Raw genomic sequence first — 24,995 nt, 5'->3', positions numbered from 1 at the left:
AAGCATGACGCTAATAGGATAGCTTCTTCAGTAGTAGATCCTACTGAAGAAGCCATCCTTTTGGCGACACGCATATAAGAGGGAGGAGCCCAGCCCTGAATCGTTCCGTGATCACTGAGCCTGAGTGGCGTGGTGAGCTCACGAGCCAGATATTAAGAAATGCTGTTTTTTATTTAACTTCTTGTAAGTATAATGTTATGGGGGTATTTTAATTTATACAGAGAGCACTATGCAGTTGCCTGTTTCATGTGGTCCACGTGAAAAGCTTTTGAGAGAGGAAAACCATATCCAAGGAGGAGAGAGGAGATATCAATCCCTGAGGGATTGGCTGGAGTTGTAACAAAGATAAGCCTGTGATTAATAGGAGTGAGAGCACAAATTCACCTGGTGGTGGAAACGCTTGCTTTATATGAGAAGATTGTTGAGGAGCACAGCGGTGGATTGTAATACACATTACAAAGACTTTGATTAGGTTAATTTAGTGTAATTTTGTTTTATCAAATCACAGATTCTTTTAGTATGATACATTGTATGAGAATAGCGCTGCACCATTTATATATACAATTATCAATTTGTTTGATGTAGTGAATAACTGATGGTGGTACAGCAGCTATTTTATATTTAATTATTTTCATTAACATTACATTAAATATTATTGAGATTTATGTATGTTTGAGTATACAGGTCACTGATTTAGTTTGTTTGTGTTTTAGGATATCAGGTAGCGCTGATTGTTTCACTTTATTCATATAACAAAATAAATGTTCTCTGTTTTTTTCATTTCAGGGACAGTCTTTAAACCAAATATGTCTGATCAGTTGACGGCAAATAAAACGGGTTTAGGCTTTTATGGGTTATTAAAGCATGGCTCCCCACACAATACAGAACAGTCTTCAGGACACAGTAGAGACACACTGTAGCAGTGGGATGTGGTTCCGGCCTTTACTGATCACAGGTAGCAGGAGCTGTACATGCAAAAAAAAGGGCCAACGTCTGGCTAAAACTTATGCGGCTAGTATTTGGATACAGAGCCTTCCTTCTCAAGCAGGAGTTCTGCAAATCTTTGCTGTAGTTCCCTTTCTCTCTCCTCTTGCCGCTGAACATCTTCTTTTAGAAACTAAAAAAAAAAAAAAAAAATTAAACATTCATTTTAAACTGAATTCATTTATAACATAGTAACACAATTTGTACCTCTCTGCAACAAACACTTGCACTAATAAAATAGACTGAAATAAAAATTAATTTTTCATATTATATATGAAAAATACCAAATTGCTGTAATTTCAAAATCCATTTGCATGATTTTTTTAATCTGCAAGTTTCATTAAAGCTGAAGTCCGCAAATATTCATCTCTACTTCAGAGATCTGATGTTCGCAAGGTCTCTCGCTGTCATCTTCTCCAAGGATTCCAGGTCTTTGGCCATCTTGATCGGCCAGTGTAGAATAAAGCAACTCCCACGCAGGAGTTCATGGCACAGTGCCAATAATGTACCCCAAGCTGTGAATATGCACATTCTAAATAGGACTATTAACAGGCTTGTAAGGTTGTTTTATTGCAGAATGGTATAACTATCACGTCCTTCCTGTAATAAAGAACCTAAATAAATATATATATATATATATATATATATATATATATATATATATATATATATATATATATATATATATATATATATATATATATATATATACACATATACATACATATACACACACACACTATATACAGTGGGGAAGATTATTTGATCCCCTGCAGATTTATTTTTATCATAGGTGTAATTTAAAATGATAGAGACAGAATATCAACCAAAAATCCAGAAGAAAAACACATGATACAAATGTTATAAATTGAGTTGCAGTTCAGCGAGTAAAATAAGTATTTGATCCCCCAAGCAAAACATGACTTAGTACTTGGGGGAGAAACCCTTGTCGGCAAGCACAGAGGTACAGTGAGGGAAAAAAGTATTTGATCCCCTGCTGATTTTGTATGTTTGCCCACTGACAAAGAAATGATCAGTCTAATTTTAATGGTAGGTTTATTTTAACAATGAGAGAGAGAACAAAAAAAACATCCAGAAACACAGCTAACGAGTTGAGATTAGGAGAACTCTTTTAAAGCTCCTAAGCTCAGCTTGTTACCTGTATATAAGACACCTGTCCACAGTAACAATCAGATTCCAATCTCTCCACCATGGCCAGGACCAAAAGCTGTCCAAGGATGTCAGGGACAAGATTGTAGACCTACACAAGGCTGAAATGGGCTACAAGACCATCTCAAAGCAGCTTGGGGTGAGAATGACAGTTGGTGCGATTATTCGGAAGAAACACAAAATAACTGTCAATCATCCCTCGGTCTGGGGCTCCATGCAAGATCTCGCCTTGTGGAGTTTCAATGATCATAAGAACAGCGAGGAATCAGCCCAGAACTACATGGGAGAACCTTGTAAATGATCTCAAGGCAGCTGGGACCATAATCACCAAGAAAACAACTGGTAACACACTATGCCGTGAAGGACTGAAATCCTGCAGCGCCCACAAGGCCCTCCTGCCTACAAGAAAGTACATGTACAGGCCAGTCTGAAGTTTGCAAATGAACATCTGAATAATTCAGAGGAGAAGGGGGGCGTGGTTTGACCCTGCTCGAAGATGGCCGCTTGATTCCAGAGCTCCCATCGCCAAAAGGTCATTCTGCCAGCTAACGGAGGTGTTATCCCACTGAACCTCACACACGACATGGGAACCGCATCCAAACAAGTGTCGGCATCCCGATCCCGCTCTCCCCACAAGCAGAACGGTAACCTGAGCCAGAATATACCGATGACGAGATGTTCCGGGCCGCCGAGATAATATGGCGCCTTCCAGTAACAGACACTCACAGGCACCCTCTCCGCCTCTGACTGGATCGTCAATGTCAGGCACACCTCCGGCCCCTTCTCTGCCAGCCACAGCTAACCATGAAGGGATGGATATCCCTCCTCAACCCCACCTAAGTAACCAAGACCTGAGAACCATTGCCGCAGATATAAAAGACACCCTCTCGGCAGCCATCTCAGAGCTCCGTTTGGACATACATGCATGCATTGACAGAGTGCATGTGGTAGAAAGAGTAACAGAGAGACAAGATACGGTCATCCGCAGGGCCACAAGACAGACTCACACACTCTCAGCTAAGGGATATACAGCGCCACATAGAATACCTTGATAATAGGGGAAGACGACATAACCTGCAGATCAGAGGTATGCCAGAATCCATTGAAGGAGACCAGATCCCCACGGCAGTCACTAAACTTTTTAATGATTTGTTGCACAGACCACCTCAATCTGCCATAGATATGGAGCAAATTCCACCGAGCCTTGAGACCTAGGGGCAGAGACACAGATCCCCCAGAGATATTGTTTGTTGCCTGATAGATTACAAGCTTAAGGAAGACATTCTACGTCAGGCTAGAAGCAGACCCCACCTCTCTTACGAATCAGCAAACATCCAGATATACCAGGATCTCTCAGGCATCACTCTGCAGCATCGCAGAGATCTGAAACCCCTGCTGGACATCCTGCAAAGTAAAGTAATACACTACAAGTGGAAGTTTCCTTTCTGTCTTTCTGCCACCATACAAGGTCGCACAGCACTCCTCAAAGTGCCAAAGGATCTCCCTCACTTCTGCGACACCTTAGGTATCCAGCTTGTAGAGGTCCCTAACTGGTATGCTAACTTCCGTAACACCGTTAGCAGGATGGAGAAACAACGAGAGGAACCGATGGATGCTCAAAACACCAGGTACCGTAGGAGACGGTCCCCCTCAGGATCCAGACATCACACAGAGTCACGTTACCCGCAAAGAGACCCGAGTCCCACCACTCCACCCAGCACCAGGAGAGCCCGGAGGGATCGTTAATCCCCAGTTGGAAGCCTCTCCACTCACAGTCATAGTCTGTTACAGTTACATAAAATATGACTTTGCCAAGTTCCTCCTCATCTTCTGGTCTACACCCCACCCAGTTTGACAATTTTTCAGTCTCGTATCGGTTTTTTGTTTTTTGCTTTATGTCTTTTCATATCAAGTTTTTACACAGCAAACTAAATGGTGTCCGTACACGCTGCCAGTGTGTCATTTTGTTCAGATTACAGCTTACTGCACCTAGTGAGAGACTGCCTAAGGCTTGGAACGTTCAGAAACCGTGCATACAGGCCAATACTACAACTCCCATAACACACTGCAGCATCCAAGCAGCGCCCAATTGGAGAAGAACACACGACAGCTCACTTCCACCTCAGAATCCGGCAATGAATGACAGGACACTTTGAAAGCCGCACACCAACCACAACTGAAAGCCCTAAGACAAACACTCACTCATGCTGGATCCCTGTCCCCACGGCTCTGACATACTCCTGGATTACACCACATTAATATAATGATGGCACTGTATTTCAGATCCACAAGGACTCCTCTCAGACACTACCTTTTACACAGAAAAATGACCATCAGCTCAGCTGCGCTGTCATCCTGCACTCTCAACTGGACACTGATGCCCTCCTTCTCACAGACGAGTGATGAATGACTCCCTGAAAGTTGCTGTGCGAACACATGACTCTAGATACATGTCTCTCTCCAGATGCTGCTAGACACAGATTATACGCACTGCTGAGGTCTGTTAGCAAGTCACTGAACTCTACTCATCTGATAAAAAGACTTTTCTAGTAGGTATCAAACTTGCTTAACTAACGTATGCTTCTGATTGAATTTTATAATAGATCATAGGAGTTACATAGGAGTTATAATAAAATATAAATGTAGTCAAAGATTCATATCTTCACCTTAGATAATGGGTCTTCACCCTCTATACTGTTATGTCTCTTATTTCCTGACATAGAGTCCCCATTGCAAACCCAATGGGGACCTTATCGCAGGAATGTACACCATTACACTACCACAGAATTGACAAACTGTCAATATTACTGAGCCGATACAAATAATATGCGTCCAACATACCTCCCCCATCCGTCTACACAATGAACACTCCCTATCGCAACAAACTATAGTGAGTGATACCTCCTCCTTACGCAACTGAACTCCCTGTGGTGATGGGCCATCTAACCAGTCACCGAAGACTCTTTGTAGTGTGGTCTGGGTCAACCCCCAAACAGTGGCGTACCGCGGTGTGGGCATTCCAACAGGCGTGCACACACCAACTGCGCTCTGTACTTCCCCGATCCGACCCCCATTTTGAGGAGGTTTGACGAGTCCATTCCTCCTCAGTGATCTCCCCCTAGAGGCAGTAATTAACGTACTGTCTTTGTACACCATTAGGCTACACATACCTCTCTGATACACTTACCCCACTATCCCCACCCACCCACCCACTATGGCGGACAACACCGACCCTTCCTTAACAAGCCCAAAACCTGCTCCCAATCCCTTGAAACTTAAACTATACTCACTGAATATCCGAGGACTCAATACTCTGGAGAAAAGATCACAACTATTTTATACACAACAAAAGACCAAAGCACACATCGCCCTGATACAGGAAACACACTTCAGATCTGACAATATACCTAAGCTTCACAACCATAACTTTCCAACAGTTTACCACACTGCCAACAATATAGCTAAATCTAAAGGGGTATCTATCCTGATCTCCAAAAACTGCCCTATCCAGATAACCGACGTACAATGTGATAGTCAAGGTAGATTTCTCTTTCTCAAAGGAACATTTCAGAACAGACTGATCACCATTGCGAACCTTTATGCCCCAAACTCTCAACAAGTGCCTTTCTTCCGTAAGACCTTACAACAACTTACAGCTTTCCAGTCGGGTACTCTTATTGTAGGAGGAGATTTTAACGTTCCCTTGACGCCCTCCCAAGATACCTCTAACGGGACCTCATACATGACTTACAGAGCCCTTCGCGCAATAAAAACCCAACTCAGCAACTTAACCCTTCACGATACTTGGCGCACGCTACACCCGAACGTGAAAGACTTCACTTTCTTCTCCCCACCACACAACAAATATTCCAGACTAGACCACTTCTTCCTCTCCCAAAACGACCTAACCTTCCTTACTGGGGCATCAATCGAGCCCATGCTACTGTCTGACCACCATCCAATAACTATGACTTTGTCATTCCCGTCGACCCGCAGTAAATCGGCCATCTGGCGTCTAGATGACTCCCTTCTGATGGACCTAGAAAGCACACACAATATCTCCAAATGCCTTTCCCAATACTTTGCGGAAAACGTTTCGGAAAACACATCACCCACTGTCATCTGGGCTGCACATAAATGCGTGATCAGAGGCGAATTTATATCCATAGCTGCCAGAAGAAACAAACTAAGGAAAGCCCGCATCGAGGAACTATCCGCGCGGATACATCCCTTTGAACACAAACGTTCACTAGCCACCGAATGCTATGCTGATCTTTTGAAAGCAAGGGAAGAGCTATTGGAAGAATTACAAAAAACACTGAAACGCAAACATGCTCTTAGCCATAAACTATTTTATGAATTTGGCAATAAAGCAGGCAAATTATGGGCTAAAGCCCTACAAATTAAAAAAGCGGCACACACCATCAGAGCCCCATCGGGCGACACCCTAGTCACTCCAGAAGCCATAACAGACCAGTTTGTCAGCTACTTCTCCAAACTGTACAACCTACCTACATCGAAATCTACCGACCCTTTATTTGACCGGAACAAGACTATCAATGACTTCCTATCTAAATATACCTCCCAGCCTCTTACAGAGGAAGAGGCGTTAGACCTAGACCTTCCAATTTCGACTGAAGAAACTCTGACTGCACTAAAACAATTAAAAACAGGAAAAAGCCCATGCCCTGATGGATTGACAGTCAACTATTACAAATCGTTCTCTGACATTCTTATTCCCACCTTTGTCACAGCATTCAATAACCTAGCTCCTCCCCCATAGCCAACAAAGACATCCTAGAGGCCCACATCACACTGATCCCTAAACCAGGCAAAGACACCACAATAGTATCTAACTATTGTCCTATATCCCTACTCAACGTAGACGTAAAACTGTATGCCAAAATACTGACGAAACGGTTGCTTCCCTTACTTTCCAGATTGGTCTCTGTGGACCAAGTCGGTTTTATTCCCGGTAGGGAAGCCAGGGATAACACCATAAAAGCCATAAACATACACCATTGATTGGCTAACGACAACTTCCTCCCAAGGATTCTTGTTATCCTTGGATGCGGAGAAGGCATTTGACAGGGTGGCCTGGGACTACATGTCAGCGACATTAAAAACTCTGGGACTTCCCACACGCTTGCTCCAAATGATACTTGCCTTATACTCGTCCCCTACTGCCAGAATCAGAGTCAATGGCCGACTGTCGGACGCCTTCTCCATAGCCAATGGTACGCGCCAGGGTTGCCCTCTTTCTCCACTTATCTTTGTTTTAACCATGGAACCCCTCCTTCGCAGGATACGGGAAAACCCTGACATAAAAGGGATTCATATTAAACACAAACTCGCTGCATACGCAGACGATATCCTATTATTCCTCTCAGACCCCGATACTACTATTCCAAACCTCCTTAAAGACTTTGCCCTGTTTAAACAACTATCCAACCTGCAGATTAACTTTGACAAATCAAAAGCCCTCAATATCACACTCCCAAATACACAACTTCCCCTTTAGCTGGGAACCACATGCACTAACGTACCTAGGCACCAAACTCCCTACCAAACTGTCTGAACTATATGCCATAAACCTCTTGCCAACCCTGCAGAAAATCCAGGGAGACCTGCAAAACTGGCACAAAGGCCCCTTCTTGTGGTTTGGCAGAGCTGCCATCTTGAAGATGAATGTCCTCCCCAGATTACTCTACCTCATACAAGCCATCCCTATCAAACTCCCCCCTTCTTTCTTCACATCATACAGAAGAATGTGCAGAACCTTCCTATGGTCCTCAAACCCCCCTAGACTAAGCTGGAATAGAATGACACTCCCTAAAACGGAAAGGTGGGATAGGCCTCCCAGATATTCACAAATACTACTGGGCGAGCCAGCTCACGAGAATTGTTGACTGGCATATACACACACACACACACACACACCAAAGACTGGATACAAATCGAAAATGCCTTTGCTCAAATACCGGTTGCCCACCTACCTTGGATCACCCAGAAGTCAATACCAAAAGAGTACTCCACCCACCCGCTAATAGACACCACTATGCTTAACTTTAGATCGGCATGCAAAAATCTTAATTTGACTTCTTCTCCTGGGCCTAGGACACCACTGACCCAAAACCCTGAGTTCCAGCCTGGTCTTCTTGCACATAGCCCAAGGGAATCCCCATGTACTCCATTGATTAGAGCCCGACAGTTCTTTCAAAATGGGACGCTCCTAACTTACTCGGCAATCCCAGCAGCTCTCCCGGAACTTAACATACCCTTTTTTAAATATCTCCAGATCAGACACTTTCTTCAAAACACACAACCACTCACTCAATGGTGTAGGGACCTCACCCCCTTCGAGCATATCTGCAACAGCCCGGAACCCCAGAGACACCTAATCTCAGAAATATACTCATTACTTTTTACTGACAACAACCCAAACTCCAAGATACACCGGAAGTGGGAGACAGAACTAGCCATAGCCATATCCAAAGAAGAATGGAAATCCCCACAGTCAAACATGGAGGTGGAAACATTATCCTTCGGGGGTGTTTTTCTGCTAAGGGGACAGGACAACTTCACCGCATCGAAAGGGACAATGGAGGGGCCCATGTACCGTCAAATCTTGGGTGAGAACCTCCTTCCCTTAGCCAGAGCATTAAAAATGGGTCATGGATGGGTATTCCAGCAGGACATGGACACAAAACACACGGCCAAGGCAACAAAGGAGTGGCTCAAGGAGAAGCACATTAAGGTTCTGGAGTGGCCTAGCCAGTCTCCAGACCTTAATCCCATAGAAAATGTGGAGGAAGTTAAAGGTTCAAGTTACCAAACGTCAGCCTTGAAACCTTAATGACTTGGAGAAGATCTGCAAAGAGTGGGACAAAACCCCTCCTGAGATGTGTGCAAACCTGGTGGCCAACTACAAGTAACACCTGACCTCTGTAATTGCCAACAAGGGTTTTGCCACCAAGTACCAAGTCATGTTTTGCGAAGAGGCCAAGTACTTATTTCACTCATTAAAATGAAAATCAATTTATAACTTTTTTGAATTACTTTTTTCTGGATTTGGTGTTATTCTCTCACTTTCACTGTTAAAATAAACCTACCACCTATCTTTTCTAAGTCCTTAAAGTATAACCAAGTGAAAAACTTGTTTTCGACTTTTGGATAGAGGGGAGAATAATTAATCTGTGTACCACGTGAGCACATACTGTAGCCAGTCTGTGGGGATCAAATACTTAATTTTACTTACTGAACGGCAACTCAATTTATAACATTTGCATCATGTGTTTTTTCTGGATTTTTGGTTGATATTCTGTCACTATCATTTAAAATACACCTATGATAAAAATTATAGACCCTTCATTTCTTTTTTAAGTGGGCAGACTTCAACAAAATCTGCAGGGGATCAATTCATTATTTTCCCCACTGTATACACATACATATGCACTAGATTACCAAAAATATTGGGATGCCTGCCTTTACACGCACATGAACTTTAAATGGCATCCCAGTCTTAGTCCGTAGGGTTCAATATTGAGTTGGCCTGTCCTTTGCAGCTGTAACAGCTTCAACTCTTCTGGGAAGGCTGTCCACAAGGTTTAGGAGTGTGTCTATGTGAATGTTTCACCATTCTTCCAGAAGCACATTTGTGAGGTCAGGCACTGGTCTAAATCATTTGGGCGAGGGGGGATTATTGTGTGGGACTTGTTTTTCAGGGGTAGGGCTTGACCCCTTAGTTCCAGTGAAGGGAACTCTTAAAGGCATCAGCATACCAAGACATTTTGGTCAATTTTATGCTCCCAACTTTGTAGGAACAGTTTGGGGATGGCCACTCCTAGCTCCAACGTGACTGCGCACCAGTGCAGAAAGCAAGGTCCATAAAGACAAGATGAGCGAGTTTGGGGTGGAGGAACTTGACTGGCCTGCACAGAGTCCTGACCTCAACCTGATAGAACACCTTTGGGATGAATTAGAGCGGAGACTGCGAGCCAGGCCTTCTTGTCCACATCAGCGCCTGACCTCACTAATGCGCTTCTGGAAGAATGGTCAAACATTCCCATAGACACTCCCCTAAACCTTGTGGACAGCCTTCCCAGAAGAGTTAAAGCTGCAAAGGGTGGGCCAACTTAATATTGAACCCTACGGACTAAGACGCCATTAAAGTTAATGTGTGTGTAAAGGTATGCGTCCCAATACTTTTGGTAAGATAGTGTATATATTTATTTTTTAACACTTCAGTTTCACTTAGAATGCATTAAGATAAAAAACCTTCTGCCTTTACAACCACTTTAATAACACATGCATGAGATATTAGCTTACAACAGGCATCAACCAAACATTTGGTTTGGTTGCCTTCAAAATCCCCACGGAGGTTGAATAGATACAGTATCTCACAAAAGTGAGTACACCCCTCACATTTTTGTAAATATTTTATAATCTTTTCATGTGACAACACTGAAGAAATGACATTTTGCTACAATGTAAAGTGTACAGCTTGTATAACAGTGTAAATCTGCTGTCCCCTCAAAAGAACTCACAAAGTCATTAATGTCTAAACCGCTGGCAACAAAAGTGAGTACATCCCCAAGTGAAAATGTCCGTTTTTTTATGTCCAGGCATATCGGTCTTATATGGGAGAACGTACATACTATGGCACACTCATGTATTCACCTTTGCTACATGTTTTCATAATGATATTTAATAAATTTTGATATTTTATTTTACCTTTGAGTACTTTTCCTTCCCTACTGGGATTACAGTGGCAGCCTTAAAAGTCCGCTTTTATATATTATATTAATATGAACTTTTTTTATTTTTCATTTAAACAAGTTGGCACTTTATGACTGACTGGGTTATTATGAGTTTTTATGGTTTGGAGCACTATTTATTTATTGACCCAGTGCTGCAATCAATTATAATCTATTTTAGGATTGTATTATAGTGTTTTCGTTTTTTTGGTTAGCAGCAGCAGTGGAATTGGGTTTCACTTCTTAATTTGTGGATCGCACTGTCACTTTATCCTGAACGCAGAGTAGGGGAGGTCCAAAATATATATATATATATATATATATATATATATATATATATATATATATATACACATACACACCGAAGTTAACTGTCCCGTCCGCGGGCACCTTTTCTGGGAATGGAAACTGGTTATTCATCACTGGCCTGTCATGCTGCCACAGGAGTTTTTAGGACCTATGGGGACCCTGCAAATGGGAAGTGCCCACTTCACTGGCAGCTGTGTGGGCTCCTGAAAAAAACTACGCTTTCACCCTGCAGTTCAGAAGACCCGGCATCTAGCATGTCGCGTGACCAATGAATTAGGTGAATATTTGAGCCATTTAGGTAGGGTTTTTTTTTGTGTGTGTACATAAGCCTAGAGATCTGCTTTAACAAAGAGTTCTGGTCTAACAAAACAGCAAGATACTGCTTGCAAACAAGTAGCTGCTGAAATCATTAAAGTAAAATTCCAAGCAAAAAGTTATATATTTTACTTATCTTAGTTGAAGGGCTAAATAAAAGTTCAGTTTCAGCTGTAATCACATAAACAAATGCCTGCCAGCAATCATAAAAGCATACCAGACATAATTTTTTTTAACCAGCTTACAAAAATAGATAACAAAAAGAGCATAATAGTGAGGATTTTGGGTTAATTTGGATAGAATGCAGAGGTTCATTTCTACGAGGGTTCTTCAAAAAGTTTCCACACTTTTTGTAACTATTACATATGAAAAAAAGTGCGGAAACTTTTTGAAGACCCCTCGTATATTCAAGCATTAAAAGGCGTTGTAAAGGCACAAGGTTTTTTTATCTTAAATGCATTCTATGCATTAAAATAAAAAAAAACCTGTGTGTGTAGCTGCCTCCCCAGCACCCCCTAATTACTTACCCAAGGTCCTTCTCTCTGCAGCAATGTCCACGAGTTCTTTAGCTGTCCCAGACACTCCTACTGATTGGCTGAGACTAAGCAGTGGCGCCATTGGCTCCCACTGCTGTCAATCAAAACCTGTCAGCCAATCAGGGGAGATTGGGGCCCCATGTCTGAAAGGATACACGGAGCTCTGACACGGCTCGGGTGCCCCCTTTAGCAAGCTGCTGGCTAAGGGGCACTCGAAAGGGGGAGGGGCAAGAAGAGCAGAAAAGGAACCAGAGAAGATGAGGATCCGGGCTGCTCTGTGCAAATCCAGTTGCACAGAGGAGGTAAGTATTACATGTTTGTTATTCATTTTTATCTTTTAAACGAGCCTTTACAATCACTTTTAATAGAATAGCACTCCAGAAACACACAATCCTGTATTTACCTCTATCCTCCTGGGGATGGCGACATCCTCATGCCTCTTCAGCTCTTCAAATGTCTTGTACTCTAAGTTTGCCTGCTCGTACTGATCCCAGATCTCATTGAGCTGTTTGATAAGTCCCATGGCTCGAGACTGATATCCGCCAAGTAAAATTTTTAATTTCTTCTCCATCTTGGCCGCTCTTTTGGCTTCTGCTGTCATGTGAGCCCTGTTAATCTGAAAAAAATAAACCACCATTCATTTAGACAGCAGTCTTTGTGGAAATAAATATTAACAAGTTTTATTCCTTATCAGAAACTGGAAGGCTGGTGAACAACTCCAAAGAAAAAAAAACATGCAGTGGATTTGGTACTTAAAATATTACAGAATAGTTACTATATCTAAACTAGATATAAATCCAATCATTAAACGCTTTAAGTAAAAAGTCAAAGAAATTTCAAATGTGATGTGCAATCTTTTGAAATTAGAAGCAGCTTTCATTACAATAGCAGCAGATGACGCTGCCATGAAGTTCCTTTTGAAGGCACTTTCTTTTAAAAAGTGATGCTTTGTCCCCATCTCCCAACTGTGCTCCTGCTTTGTCACATCTTCCAATGGACACACAAGTGGTCTTTTCAGAACACATTTAGCAGACATGGTTGTCAGAATGGGAAGGCATCAGAGACACTCCTGTCTTCATCAGGAATGCATAACAACAGGACGTGGCTACAAAGGCGGAAGGAGATCAGCAGCACTGAGATGCAACAAAGGATGAAAAAAAAGGTGAAATATTAAAAACAGGTTTATGATTTATTAAACAGAAAATTACATCTTTTGAGCTAGAGGCATTCAGAATACTCATCATTCTACATACAGGAATCAGCTTGTATACAAGCAGTGTGTACAGAAAGCTTCTACAAAGCTAATGCAAAGATCTTAGTAAGCTCCAAGCAGCTTTGCTGCGGTCTTTGAAGCAACCTACTGCTCTAATTTAGGGATGCTAAACACAGATCTTAAAGTGGAACTACACTTCATCTGAGCACCACAAACCAAAAATTCTACTCAATTCATTTTTAACCACTTTCTGCCCACGCTATAGCCGAAAGAGAGCTACAATACAGGCTTCCAGTACCTGGAGGGTGTCAATAGATGTCGTCCCGTCATGGCGCGACGCGCTCTGTAATCGTAGAGTCCTTCAAGCTCAGCTGATCACAAAACAGGGTAAAGGGCCAATCACAGCAACCCTTTACCACGTGACCAGCCATCAGCCAATGATGGCTGATCATGGAAGTAAACAGAAGCCAGTTATCTGCTTTTTTTTTTCTCCTCCTCAAGCTGATAGCATGAGCAGAAGGAAGAAATCCGGAAATCAGCTTCTGTTACAGGGACATTGGTCCCACACAGTGCCCATCAGTACTGCTAAATAGTGCCAATCAGTGCCACCTACCTATCAATGCCCATCAATGCAACATCATCAGCACACATCAGTGAAGGAAAAAATCTACCAGTTTGCAAAATTATATAACTATGATAAATGTTTTTTTTTTTTCAAAGTCTTTCGGTCTTTTTTTATTTGTTTAGCAAAAAATAAAAAGCCCAGTAGTGATTAAATACCACCAAATGAAAGCTCTATTTATGTGAAAAAAAAATGATAAAAATGTCATATGGGTAAAATGTTGCATGACTGCGCAATTGTCATCCAAAATGCAAAAGCTCTGAAAGCTGAAAATTGGCCTGGGCAGGAAGAGGGTGTAAGTGCCTGGTAAGCAAGTGGTTAAAATTCAGAGCAAACCTTGTCTCTCCATGTTTTATTTTGCTGAGAAATCACTCCCCTAGCATCTCCAGGTGTGGCAGATGATTCATGAAGCATTTACTTCCTGGAATCCAACTGTCTTTGGCTCAGACATGCATGCAGGAGGGTGTGCTTAAAGTGATTGTAACAATAAAAAGAAAAAAACAAAAACATATACTTACCTCCACTGTGCAGCTCGTTTTGCACAGAGTGGCCCAGAACCTGGTCTTCTGGGGTCCCTCGGAGGCTCCTCCCCACATCTGATAACCACCTCAGAGAAGCGCTTCCCCGAGGGGGTTACATTTTGGGCGTGCTCCCGAGTACAGCATTCGGTATCCATAGAGGCCGAAGGCAGGACTCGGCCCCGCTGCTCGAGTCATTGGATGTGACAGCAGCGGGAGCCAATGGCTGCATGCTATCAATCTATCCAATCAAGACCCGAGAACCCCAGGCAGAGACACAGTGCATCCCCGTGGGTCAAGTTCGAGGGGTAAGGTAAGTAAAAACGGGGGGCTGGGGGGCCGGTCACTGACAGGTGTTTTTTCACCTTAAAGTGGTGTTCCACCCAAAAAAAAAAAAATACATTAATGTGCCTGAAAAAAAAAATAAAAAAAAAAACAATTTGGAAATTTTTTTTTTTTTTTTACTCACCTCTAAATGCCTGTTGCTAGGGGGTCCCTCGTAGTCTGCCTCTTTCAGTGCCTGGGCTGGTGACATCACTTCCCCTCGGCACAGGAAGGGCTCAGCTCTGCTCCCTCCCTCTTGTCAATCATCTGGGACCCATTACAGGTCCCAGATGACTGATCGGCCTATCACGGCGCGCAGCGCCGCTTGCGCATGCGCAGTGGGTGCCCGGCTGTGAAGCCACAGCCCGACGCCCACAGTTGCAATGCCGGCGCCGTCGAACGGAGGGGGAGATGAGCGGGGCTTCGATCCCCCACATCGCTGGACCCTGGGACAGGTAAGCGTCCAATTAAAAGTCAGCAGCTGCAGTATTTGTAGCTGCTGACTTTTATTTTATTTTTTTAATGGGACCTCCTCTTTAATGCATAGGATGCATTAAGGTGAAAAAACATGAACCTTTACAACTCCTTTAATTTAGAAAGGAAAGCCAAGCCTCCCCTCCAGATGTAATTGATGAAATGTAAAAAAAAAAAAAAAAAAAAAAAAAAAAAAGTGGTGTAAAACAAGTAAATATACCTTCCTATTTACCAATGGGGAGCAGCATAAGGATTACAAATAGCTCATGTTGATTGAAGTTCTGATTTAAGCTGGTCATAGAAGGTTCAAAGTTTGACAGTTTCATCTATGGCGGTTTCTATGTAAAAGAAGTCAATCTAATGATCGACTCCTCTCAAATGGGTCTGTTGGTAAATTTCTGTTACATCAACAATCGGCTGCAGCACTGATCAGTGTATTTTGACAGAGTTATTATAAGTCCCGTATGTCAGAATACAATAGCTCAGTGGGGAGGATTTAATCTTCCACCTTGCTTGTGTGGATGATGAAAACACTGGCTCATCGAAAAAAAAAAAAAAAATAGGAATCATCTATAGCTAGCTTTATTAGGAGTGCTGTCACTTAAAGTGGATGTAAACCCGAAATTTTTTTATTTTTTTATTTTTATATCATACTGTAGAGTATAAGATTTCCTATCATTTGAGCCCAGTCTTGCCACACAGAGTTAATCCAGCTCTGAGCAATCCTCTTTTATTGTTCAGTGAGAGAAATCTTGACAAACTGAGAAAAACTTTGTCAAATCCTCCCCCTTGCTGTGAGTGACAGGTGATTTACATATCTCGTGCACTAGCCTAATGTCGGCCATACACGGTTCGAATTTCGTAATAATTTTCTTTCGAAAATCGTATGAAAGAATTTTCGTATGAATTTCACACCATTAGTGGGCTGCAACAACGGACGATTTTAGTGCGGCAAACAAATTTGAGGAATCGGACATGTTGGAAATTTTTAGAGAAACGAACGATTTTCTAATCAATGATGGGATAATCGTGCGAGAAATGTAATGAGAAAAGAAAATTTACGGAGAGAAAAGAAGATTCCCGGCCAAGAAAATTCTTTTCTGTAGCAACATGCGGTGAAATTGAAGGCTTGGTCGGCCGAATTTCGAAAATCAATGGTGGCATCATCGGATCACAAAAAAAAAAAAAAAATGAACTGATTTTGAAAGAAAATTCGTTTGAAATTCGACCGTGTATGGCCTGCTTAACCACTTCCTTACCAGGCCAATTCTGACATTTCTCTCCTCCTGTAAAAATCATATTTTTTTGCTAGAAAATTACATAGAACCCGTAAACATTATATGTTTTTTTTAGCAAAAACCCTAGAGAATACAATGGCGGTTGTTACAACTTTTTATCTCACACGGTATTTGCGCAGGAATTTTTCGAACGCTTTTTTTGGGGAAAAAAACTGTTTTGTGTTTTAAAAAAAAGCAAAACAGTAAAGTTAGCCCAATGTTTTTGCATACTGTGAAAGATGAAGTTACGCCGAGTAAATAGATACCTAACATGTCACGCTTCAAAACTGCACACGCTCGTAGAATGGCGCCAATGTTCGGTACTTAAAAACCCCCATAGGCGACACTTGAAATTTTTTTACTGGTTACATGTTTTGAGTTACAGAGGAGGTCTAGTGACAAAATGATTGCTCTCGCTCCAACGTTCGCGGCGATACCTGTATGTATGGTTTGAACACCGTTTTCATATGTGGGCGGGACTTACGTATGCGTTCGCTTCTGCGTGCGAGCACACGGGGACAGCGGCGCTTTAAAATTTTTTTTTTTTATTGATAATTATATTTGTTTTTTTTTATTTTGACACTTTTTTGAAAAAAAAAAATTTTGATCACTTTTATTCCTATTACAAGGAATGTAAACATCCCTTGTAATAGGAATATAACATGACAGGTCCTCTTAATAGTGAGATATGGGGTCAATAAGACCCCATATCTCACCACTAGGCTGGGAAGCCTGAAAAAAAATAAAAAAAATAAAACGATCACCGCTTCCCAGCCGAAGCGGCGCCGGTTTTTTGAATGGAGAGGCCGGGCGTGACGTCATAACATCGCGCCCAGCCTCCGATGATCATAGAGACTCCGGCGACCATCTGGTCCGCCGGAAATCTCTATGATCTACATCCGGCGCCGGCGGATCCGCTCTCCGCCTCACCGATCGTAACGGTGAGTCGGAGCAAGCACCGGAGGGCGGCGGGAGGGGGGGGATGTCCCCTCTCGCCTCCCATAGGAACGATCAAGTGGCGGAACGGCCGCTATGATCATTCCTATGGTGTAGAGATTCGCCGGCTGAAACCGGCAATATCTGAATGATGTCTGTAACTACAGGCATCATTCAGATATACCCGCCCAAAGCCCAGGACGTCATATGACGTCCGTGGGCGGGAAGTGGTTAAGACACAAGCAGTATTTTTTAATTCCCTCCCCCGCTCCTTTCGTCAGCAGCTCTGCAAGGATTGGCTGTTCCACACCTCAGCATGATTTGACATGCTGAAGTCATGTGGTTACTTTCCTGTCTTTTCACTGGATGTTAGAGATCATAGCAGAAGTTCAGTGTTAGAAATACACAGGGGAGTGTAGAGGGGGGCGGGGAGTCTACTGACATCTCGACTCCACCCACCGAGCTCCAGACAACAGACCCACCCACAGAATATGCAGTTTTACGGGTCTAATAACAGAGAGAGGGGAGACATGTGACAGGTAAAGATACATGCAGGAGGCATCTATATCCTTATAGATAACCCCTATGGCAGTAGTTTAGAAAGGATGACATTGGGTTTACATCCACTTTAACTACTTAACGACCACGCTTTAGCTGAATGATGGCTACAGCACGGCTCGATAACTCTGGGAGGGCGTACATTGACGTTCTCCCAGAATCTTGCTCCGGGAACATCCGTGACCGACGGGTCTAGCGGCAATTTACCACGTGATCGGTCTGTCAAATGACAGAGCGATCACTTGTAAACAAACCAGCGTCATGTCCGGTTCCTCTCTCCCCTCTCTGTACCGATCTGTACAGAGAGATCAGATACTGCTGTAGTGCTGTGGGCTGGATAGGTAGTGCCCACAGCGCTGCCCTGTGCCCACTCCAGCCATTCATACATGCTATGTGTTAGAAATATTGTATAAATGGTCAACTTTGTGTTCTTTACACATTTCTTCACACATTTTCCACAAACTTGTAGAAAAAAATTACATGTTCAAAAGACTCACTATGCCTCATAGATTATACCTTGGGTTGTTTTCTTTCCAAAATGGGGTCATTTTTGGGGCGTTTCCATTGTCCTGGTGCTCCAGGGCCTTCAAATGTGTAAGAGGTAGTCAAGAAATTAGATTTATAATTTATGCTCCAAGAACACCTGATGGTGCTACCTGCATGTTGCGTCTCTGTATGTGGCCATGCTGTGTAAAAGTCTCACACATGTGGTATTGCCATACTCAGGAGTAGTAGAATCTGTTTTGGGGTGTAATTCAGGCTATGCATATGCTGTGTGTGAGAAATAACCTGCTAATAACAATTTTATGAAAAAAAAAAAAAAGAAAAAAAAATCTTGATTTTGCAAAGAATTTTGGGAAAAAATTGCAACTTCAAAAAACTCACCATGCCTCTTACTAAATACCTTGGAATGTCTACTTTCCAAAAAGGGGTCATTTGGGGGGTATTTGTACTTTTCTGGCTTGTTAGAGTCTCAAGAAATGATAGGTCGTCAGCATATCAGGTGTGATCAATTTTCAGAGATTGGCATAGCTTGTGGATTCTATAACTTTCACAAAGACCAAATAATATACGATTTGGGTTAATTTTACCAAAGAAATGCAGCAGTACTAATGTTGCCCAAAATTTATGAAGAAAAATTACTGATTAGCAAAATTTTATAACAAAAACTAAGAAAAATGCTTTTTTTTTTTTTTTTTTTTTTTACAGAAATATCGGTCTTTTTTCTTTTATAGCGCAAAAAATAAAAAACCCAGAGGTGATTAAATACCACCAAAAGAAAGCTCTACTTGTGTGAAAAAAGGACAAAAATTTCATATAGGTACAGTGTTACATGACTGAGTAATTGTCATTCAAAATGTGAGAGCACTGAAAGCTGAAAATTGGTCTGGTTATGAAGGAGGTTTAAGTGCCCAGTGGTCAAGTGGTTAAAGTGTTAGTAAAAAAATGTTTTTTTTTTTTAAATTAAAATAACAAACGTTATACTTACCTGCTCTGTGCAGTGGTATTGCTCAGAGCAGCACCAATCCTCCTCTTCTGGGGTCCCGGTGGCGATCTCGGCTCCTCCTCTTTTGAGGGACTACCATAGCCAGCCACTGGCTATGGAGAGATCGTAGTATGCGCGCTCCACACCTGTGTGTCTATTTAGGGCCGCGTCCCACTTCTTCGCTGTTTTTGATTGACAGCAGCAAGAGCCAATGGCTCCTGCTGCTGCGTGAATGTTGTGTAAAGAGGAAAAGAAAAGAGAATAGATGCAGCCATGCACAGCACTGATCTCTTCTCCCCTCTATTCTCCTTCACACAGGAAAAAGGGGGGCACAGAGAAATTGAAAACATGTTTTACCTTAATGCAAACAATGCATTAAAGTAAAAAATGTTTTTAGGTTTAGTAACACTTTAAAGTGGGAGTAAACCCTCTTTTTTTTACTTGTACCTACACGTAAGCCTATAATAAGGCTTCCCTGTAGGTACAGTGAATATCTCCTAAACCTGCATTCACTCAAGGGCTCCGTGCCACAGTCTGTGACGCCCGCGCACATACGTAGGAGTGACGTCATCGTGGCACAGACAATCAGACGGCCAGAGGACATGAACCTGGAAGGAAGACCGGGTGAAGATAGAAGCCCTATCAGTGGTGACAGCGCACGGCTGGAGGGCTTTTTTACGGAATGCATCATAAGGGTTTAAAGAAAGTATCTTACACATAAAGCTGCCCATGTAAGTCAGAAATCAGCAGACACGGCTTGACATGTTTCAGTCTACTGTTCGTTCAAACCTCATCAGACAGCCGTGGTCCTGCTGCACGTCACAGAAGGCCATTCACAGTACAACTGCACTTCTCCAGCATAATAAATGAGGTTTGGTTGTCCGCAGATATTCTGACGAACGAACCGTATGAACAACTGTCAAGCAAAAACACAGAGCCAAATGAAATAGAGGGTAAAAGTTCACCGCCATACAATCTGAATATGTTAGGAGTAAAGATGCATTGAGACGTGCACAGGATTACATAAAGGCCCTTTGTGACTGCTCTATATTTGGTTTCACAGAATGCAAATTCATACTGACTGTTATTTTAAAATGAGCAAGAGAACGATTCCTGGAGGGTCATCTTCAGAACAAGGCCTGCTTTCTGGAGAAACACAGAAGATCCAGGCCAGCTTCTCTTAATCACGGTTCTGTGGAACCCTGGGGGGTTTCTTTAAGGGGTTGTTAAGGGTTCTTTGAGCAATAAAGCACTTTCTGCATCTCCGTTAGATAAAAAGGTCATTGTTGTCAATAGTTACCTATCTGTAAGGGAGGGATTATTCCCAATGACCACAAAATGTAAGGATTATTCTTCCCACTGACCACCAAAGTACTGTACTGGAACATGAGCTGTGATATAGTAATTATCAGTAAGAGCTCACGGAGACCAGAAAGGTTATTCCAGGTTAAACAAGTTGAGAAAGACAGAGGACTGGCCTGCTTCCAAATGCCAGAGCACAGTTTAAAGAGACACCGATGCTATCATTCAGGGCAAAGTGACCATGCCATCTGACTGACCACCCTACAGTAATGTATATTAACTAAACCACCATGCATTGGCATGAATCAATGCTGCAGGAGTCCACCATGTGCTCTCAGCTTAACAGGTGAATGATGTCACTACCCCACTTTCTCCATGTGAGATTTGGAGCCAATAGGCCACCCAGTCCTAAGCACACATTCCCCCATACTCAAAAGCCATGCTCCAAGTGTTATTACATATCTGTTTTTTTTTCCATTTTATATGGTGGTTGTTTTCAAATCCCCCATAGAAATTTTCTCCCTCTTTGGTTCTGGTCTGGTTCTTGTCCATCCCCTTACAGGGATCCATGAAGCCAATGTGCAAGTGGAATCCAAAAAAAATGCATGGAATGACTGATAAAGTTCATACAATGGTGCAAAAAAATATTAGTTGACAGATGATGTGCGTGATCCAACAGTCATCAACGTGCTCCACCACCAAGTGTAAGATGGACTCTTACCAGAGTTAGAGGACTCTGTGACAGAGTAAAAAACGCTCAGATAAGTAAATGATCAACAATCAGCCATCACAGATCTTTCCAGGAACAGATGCTATTCAGTGATCCCAATAGAAGACAAATGGACGTAGAGCATTGTATACAAAGGGCTGAACAACGCTATGATTGTTCTTATGGTGAAGGAAATAGCTGGCTGTAAAGGATGATATCTGAAGGATGCCTGTAACTGCAGGCATCATTCAGATATCACCGCTCAAAGTTGACAACGTCATATGACGTTGGGTGGGTGGGAAGTGGTTAAACACTTCAGCTCTGGAAGATTTACCCCCTTCCTGACCAGGCCTTTTTTTGCTATACAGCAGTGCGTTACTTTAACCGACAATTGCGCGATCGTGCGACACTGTACCCAAATACAATTTTTGTCCTTTTTTTCTTCACAAATAGAGCCATCGTTTAGTGGTATTTGATCAACTTTACCTTTTTTTTTGCGCTATAAACAAAAAGACCAACAATTTTGTAAAAAAATAAAACGAATCTCTTCAGCAATTTAAGCCAATATGTACTCTGCTACATATTTTTGGTAAAAAAAAAAAAAAAAAAGAAAAATCCCAATATGGTTTGTGCAAAAGTTACAGCGTCTACAAACTATAGGATGTATTTATGCAATTTTTATTTATTATTTTTTTTACCAGTAACAGTGGCGATCAGCGACATATAGCTGGACTGCGATATTGTGGCGGACAAATTGGACACTGACCTTTTTGGGGGCCAGTGACACTAGTGAGCACATCAGTGCTAAAAATATGCACGGTCATTGTACTAATGACACTGGCTGGGAAGGGGTTAACATCAGGGGCGATCAAAAAGCTAACCGTGCGTCTAGCTGGTGTTTTACTACAGTGTGAGAGGTACTTTTACACGGGATCCATGCCTTCCGTACTGACAGAACGGCGATCTGCTATGTTTACAAATGGCCATTCTGCCTGTGTACCAAACGATCAGCGGGTGCCGGGGAACATCGGGTTCGTGAGAACCGCAGATCAGCTCCCGCTGTGTAGAATCACAGCGGGAGAGAGCCGCAGGCGGTGCACAGTCACGCCCCAGACTTGAGAAGTGCAGGATTACACACACATAAATAAAAAAAAAAAATATATATATATACATATACATACATACATACATACATACATACATACATACATACATACATATACACACACACACACACACACACGTGATCCTGCACAGCGAGGCCACCCCATAGCAGTAAAACTGCTATAGGGTGGTTGGCAAGTGGTTAAAGGCCTTGCTCTAATAGAGAAGCAGTGTTGTCTTTTGATTCACTTGATGCTAAAAAGTTACAGTACAGTTCAACATATGGACCTTTGCTGTGCACAAGTCTCAGACCAAAATGGTTGTCCATTGTAAGTGCAAAGCCCCTTTAAAACCATCACCCAAAAAGAACATTTATTGCTGCTCAGGATATTTCCAGGAGACACGAGGACCCCGTTTACTGGAAGACCTCCCTAGGCAGGAGTGAGGAGGCAGATAAGAGGCCTTTGTCTTCATACACGTGAAAGGCACGTGGTTCTGTGCCAGGCTTCTCTTCTCATAAATTGTTAATAGTGAAACCCTTGCCAGATGCAGGATCACACCCGGACTCCAATACCTTCCAGATGCTTCCATAGATCAGCCTGGAAAGCCATTGTGTCAGAACTGGCTGCTGATCCTGGAGTCTTAGGTCTCACCAGCCAGAAATAGGCATGGGCTGCACATAGGACGGGGGTAGGAGAGACACAGCTGTGATTGTATATTCATGCAGATGGATTGCTGCTTCTGTTCACCTGCCCAGACTAGAGCAGAAACAATGGACGGTGTGCTCCAAATTTCCACTGACACGCTGAGCAAAGAAAAACACTGTTACATGGTACTGAAAGTTCACCTTCCAGTAATATTCAGCAAAAGTTTAATCTCTCAATAAAGTTTTGCTTTTTAACATTCAAAAGCAGTTTATGAGCTCCATGCAAGTGGCTTTACCTAGGCTGAGATTAGGTCATCAGTTTGCTGCAGGAAGCATTTCCTAGGTCTTCAGACTGCAACACTAACAAGTTATAAGGTGGGAGGCTGCTGCAGGGGTTGACCTGCATTAAGACATCTGTGCATGCAGCCAAGTACTGCACAAGCAGCTGGATTTACGTGACTGTGCTATCTACAGGCTAGAATATCATTGCAGGAAACGGATACCGACACAAAGACCAACACAAAGTGGTACATAATTGTGAAGTGGAAGGAAAATTATAAATGTTTTCAACATTTTTTTACAATTCAATATCTGAAAAGTGGCGTGCATTTGTAGTCAGCCCCCCTGAGTCAATACTTTGTAGAACCACCTTTCACTGCAATTACAGCTGTAAGTCTTTTTGGGGATGTCTCTACCAGCTTTTTCACATCTAGAGTGACATTTTTGCCCATTCTTCTTTGAAAAATAGCTCAAGCTGTCAGATTTTGGTCTCATCTGATTAAAGCATCTTCTTTCACATGTTTGCTGAGTCTCCCACATGGCTTCTTGCAAACTGCAAACAGGACTTCTTATGGCTTTCTTTCAACAATGGCTTTCTTCTTACCACTCTTCCATAAAGGCCAGATTTGTGGAGTACACGACTAATAGTTGTCCTGTGGACAGATTCTCCCACCTGAGCTGTGGATCTCTTCAGCTCCTCCAGAGTTACCATGAGTCTCTTGCCTGCTTCTCTGATTAATGCTTTCCTTGCCCGGTCTGTCAGTTTAGGTGGACGGCCATGTCTTGGTAGGTTTGCAGTTGTGCCATACTCTTTCCATTTTCAGATGATGGATTGAACAGTGCTCCCTGAGATGTTCAAAGCTTGGGATATTATTTTTATAACCTAACCCTGCTTTAAACTTCTCTACAACTTTATCCCTGACCTGTCTGGTGTGTTCCTATGACTTCATGATGCAGTTTATTCACTAAGGTTCTCTAACAAACCTCTGAGGGCTTCACAGAACAGTGTTTATACCAAAATTAAATTACACACCGAACGCTTTTTTATGAATTAGATGACTTCTGACGGAAATTGGTTCCACTAAATCTCAGTTAGGGGCATCAGAGTAAATGGGGCTGAATACAAATGCACGCCACACTTTTGAGATATTTGTAAAAAATTTTGAAAACCATTTATAATTTTTCTTCCACTTCACAATTATGTACCACTTTGTATTGGTCTATCACAAAAAATCCCAATAAAATACATTTACGTTTTTGGTTATAACATGAGAAAATGTGGGAAAGTTCAAGGGGTATTTATACTTTTTCAAGGCACTGTACAGGCAAGATGCAGTTTTGACACCTGTACTCCAATGTACAGGATTGTGATACATATGAATTGTCCCTCACATAACAGAGGTCTACCACAGGGGGACGACCACTGGACCTCAGCTGTTGGCACAACAGCCTACCACTGAGAGCAGCTCTATGATAG

The 24,995-nt window shown here is 42.4% G+C and overlaps 1 protein-coding gene across 1 annotated transcript in view; it reads right to left on the bottom strand.

Moving 5' to 3' along the window:
- Positions 1-375: 375 nt before the first annotated feature.
- The window catches only part of CDC5L (cell division cycle 5 like), a 109,311-nt gene continuing 84,691 nt past the window's right edge, over positions 376-24,995 (bottom strand). The window contains exons 15-16 of the mRNA XM_073625236.1: positions 12,474-12,686; positions 376-1,117 (exon numbers count right to left, since the gene is read on the bottom strand). Of these exons, the coding sequence (XP_073481337.1) occupies positions 1,013-1,117; positions 12,474-12,686 (318 nt within the window). The 3' untranslated portion in view covers positions 376-1,012. The remainder of the gene's footprint in view (positions 1,118-12,473; positions 12,687-24,995) is intronic.

Source organism: Aquarana catesbeiana, linkage group LG04 (genome assembly GCF_042186555.1).
Source record: "Aquarana catesbeiana isolate 2022-GZ linkage group LG04, ASM4218655v1, whole genome shotgun sequence".
Taxonomy (NCBI): Eukaryota; Metazoa; Chordata; class Amphibia; order Anura; family Ranidae; genus Aquarana; species Aquarana catesbeiana.
Note: the sequence above shows the minus strand (reverse complement) of the source record. Positions and strands in the feature narration are given on the sequence as shown.